Source organism: Nanorana parkeri, unplaced genomic scaffold (genome assembly GCF_000935625.1).
Source record: "Nanorana parkeri isolate BGI_ZX_2015 unplaced genomic scaffold, ASM93562v1 scaffold3575, whole genome shotgun sequence".
Taxonomy (NCBI): Eukaryota; Metazoa; Chordata; class Amphibia; order Anura; family Dicroglossidae; genus Nanorana; species Nanorana parkeri.
In genome coordinates, this window is record NW_017309843.1 from 13,901 (window position 1) to 17,521 (window position 3,621).

A 3,621-nucleotide genomic window follows, 5' to 3' on the forward strand; every position below is an offset into this window, starting at 1 on the left:
TCATGTGGGGTCTTGTGAGTGAATGATCGGACTCTCATGGACGGTCTATGGAGGGAATGATCGGACTCTCATGGACGGTTTATGGATGGAATGATCGGACTCTCATGGACGGTCTATGGAGGGAATGATCTGACTCTCATGGATGGTCTGTGGATGGAATGATCGGACTCTCATGGATGGTCTATGGAGGGAATGATCGGACTCTCATGGAGGGTCTATGGAGGGAATGATCGGACTCTCATGGAGGGTCTATGGAGGGAATGATCGGACTCTCATGGAGGAGGTCCTCTGATGGTATAATCCCCCCGTGTGATTTCTCCTACAGATCAGTATAACATCAGTAACGCACGCGGCCGGGTCGGAACGTTCTGTATCTTTAAGTCGATGTATAAGATCGGAGAAGACGTCATCGGCACCTTCAACTTTTCCGATGGAGAGATTCCCTGCTTGCAGGTCAGTGTTGGGGTCTTGTCAGACGGTCCCTCACATGTGTTCTGATGGCGTGCTTGCTGCGTGTTTCTGGGTGTCCCTCCTCACATTGGACTTTATACTCGGCTCTGTTGGTTGGAATGTGACTCATGTCCCTCAATATCAACCAGAAAAGCATGGATTCTCCCCGGATCATCATATGATGATGTATTTGTTAGTAGCTCTTTATATTTCTCCATCATCCATTGTGGGACACCGGATTGTTAATGTGGACCAGGGGTTACGCTGCCACCTACAGGAGACTTGGATACTAGGCACATAAAAAGTCTAGGCCGGTCCCAGAGATTGTCATCCCCCCCACACACACAGACAATGAGGACTTTAGCTGGGTGTCCTTAGGACGACTTCTTCATCTCTCCTGTAATAAAGTATCTCTGAGACTCTTCAATGAACACATGGATATGGAATCCTGATATGAAGACTATGTAGTCCTCCTGAAAGCCTCTGCAGGGAACGGCTGGATTTTGCTGGTTTTGTCATGTCAGCAATCCCCTGCAGGATCGGCTTATATGCCGTACCACAGAGCAGTCAGTCCTCTGAAATGGCCCACTTGTGTGTTAAGCCTGTGCCCCTCCGGAGACCGGGCGCCTGTGCCCCTCCGGAGACCGGGCGCCTGTGCCCCTCCGGAGACCGGCCGCCTGTGCCCCTCCGGAGACCGGGCGCCTGTGCCCCTCCGGAGACCGGCCGCCTGTGCCCCTGTGGTATGGTTATTGGGGCTCGTTATGCCACGTTCTCTGTTATTCGGAGGTTATACTTCACGTGCGTTGTAACGAAGACTCCACGCATTCTCCGATACGACTTTTATGGTTGTCTTGTGCTACAACAAGAGATTGCTTGAAAAACAGGCCAACCAGCGCCCAACGCCATGGCTGGAACTACTCCTGCGGGACCGGCCAAACATCCACCTGGTAAAACTTTATAAGTAAAGGCCCAAGACACGCCCACTTCCCACATGGAAATGGAGTCTAGGGAACTCTGCCGGGCCATCCGTTAAAACAGACCGAGAATCAGGTTTCCTTAAAGGAGAAATACGAGGTCGGGGCTTTCCCCCATAGTCCTCCTAAGGGTCACGGGAGGACACAAACTAGCGTCCTCCCGTCACCCTAAGCTCAGTATATAGGGAGCTACAGCTCGCGGTATACCGAGACGCCGGATCGGATCCCGACATGGACGTCGAGATCCGCCCAGCTGCGTGAGTGACAGCTGGCTCCGCCTATCTAGAGGCAGAGCCAGCTGTACCCGCCCCCTCCCCGTCCGTTCCGCCAGTCAGCGCTGGCAGATCGGAGCGGTGAGAGGGGAATCCAGCCCCTCCCCCTGTCAGGGCAGAGAGCCGTGACAGGATCGAGAGGTGAGCGAACGCCGGTTATGTGTTCGCTCACCTCCCGATCTACTGAGCCGACCTGTGACAGTCTCATTGTCACACGTCCCCCTGAACTATGAGGTGAGTGACAAGCCCCTCCCCCTCATAGTTCTCCTTTAAATCAAGCTGTTGTGTCCACAAACCCCAATGGCTCCGACAACAGCCAACCATGGAGGGAAATCCGACGCAGAGCACAAAGGAGGCAACGCTACAACTTTATTAAGGTGAACATAAACCCGGCTTAGGCAACAATGAAGATCTAGGCCTCAAAATACAAAAAGCACTCCTTACAGGATAAAGCTGCCACTTCTAGCCGATGTGAGCGCCGCAAGCAAGGCCACGGTGTGAAAAAGGGAAGATAATGAGATCTCCCCTTATTGGCTCATGGGGAGGCCGCATAGGAACTGACAAAACCAGAACCCCATCCCATTGCTGAAGCGAGGATGGACACAGAGGAAGCTACATGGGTGACCGAGAAATGCTCCCCACCAGCCGGAACGTGACGTACCCCTCAGGTGAGGACGGGTGCGACCTATCTGGGCTCCGCGACACTCTGGTGACTTACAAAAGCCTTCGCTGTGGGGTTGCGCAACTTAATATGAATCAGATGACTAGTCAGGAGAACCGTCCAATGGGAGGAGGAACCGGCAAATCACCCGTAGATCCAAGATGTTCATTGAGACCCAGAATTCCACCCAGTCCAGAAGGCTGGCATCCGTCATGGCCACCTTACACCTAAGAGAAAGAAAGTGTCTGTCCACTGTCAACGTAAGGTAGAGCAGCCACCACAGTCCTGGTCCGAGGACTCACCGACTCTCCCTGTCCAAGGATATGGAGGACGTTTCCGGCACCGAGAGGGGGTTTTTGGTCTCAAATGGGTGAATGGAACTGCCTAGAAGAAGGAGAGCGTCAGCCTCCGAAATCTCCGGAGAGCAGGCAATGTCAGAACAGAGCTGCTGACTCCGAGACTGGAGGTTTGAAAGCAGCAAAAGCCGGCCAAGATGAATCCCAAGTGATGTACAGGAACCATAGATATGTGAAGGTTCAGAACTCAGCCAAACTCCTCCAGTGTTCTAGACCCATTGGTGTCCACGTCCAACCACCATAATTTGTATAGAAGGTCATCTATATACCCGATGATAGGGAGAGGACCGAACGAGGAACAATGTGGCTGTGAAGATAAATATCTCCAAAAGACAATGGAGGCAAAGAAGGTTCCTTGATGGACACAGCCTGTCCTTCATAGCAGAATCCAATCTGAATTCGTGGACTGGCAAGGGCACTTGGGGTTTTGAGGTTCAAGATAGTCCATTGCCCCACTAGAGTCCAGAAAATGTGAAGAGGCTGGACATGAAACCCCTGAAATGTCTCCAGAGGAAGGACCTCGCTCAGAGGAAATACTGAAAGATTTAAAGCAAGCAAACCGAGAGGGAAGGCAACAAAGCTCGATTGTGTAGCCCTGGAAAAACCACAACTTGTACCCAACCATTCAACACGATCCTTCCGCGAATAAACCCGCGCAGGGGCCCTCGCCGGCGTCCATACACTCGCTAAGAGGACACTGCTCCGCGACACACATCAATCTCCCCCGGCCAGCGCGTGGACCATTCGCGGGCGGAGATCTCTGCGCACAGCGGCCGCGTCTCCACATCCACAGGAAGATATCCACTCCAATGGTTTACCCCCCAGTGCTGATTAATCCCGCCCACGCTCCATAGAGCCCCGCCCAGCAATCCTGGCACTGAGAGACCCCCCCCGAGTCACCTCCCCCC

General features: G+C 53.2%; 1 protein-coding gene across 1 annotated transcript in view; it reads left to right on the forward strand.

Moving 5' to 3' along the window:
• RGP1 (RGP1 homolog, RAB6A GEF complex partner 1) overlaps positions 1–3,621 on the forward strand; it is a 16,065-nt gene that overhangs the window by 9,388 nt on the left and 3,056 nt on the right. Inside the window, exon 7 of the mRNA XM_018575120.1 lies at positions 326–453. Within this exon, the coding sequence (XP_018430622.1) occupies positions 326–453 (128 nt within the window). The remainder of the gene's footprint in view (positions 1–325; positions 454–3,621) is intronic.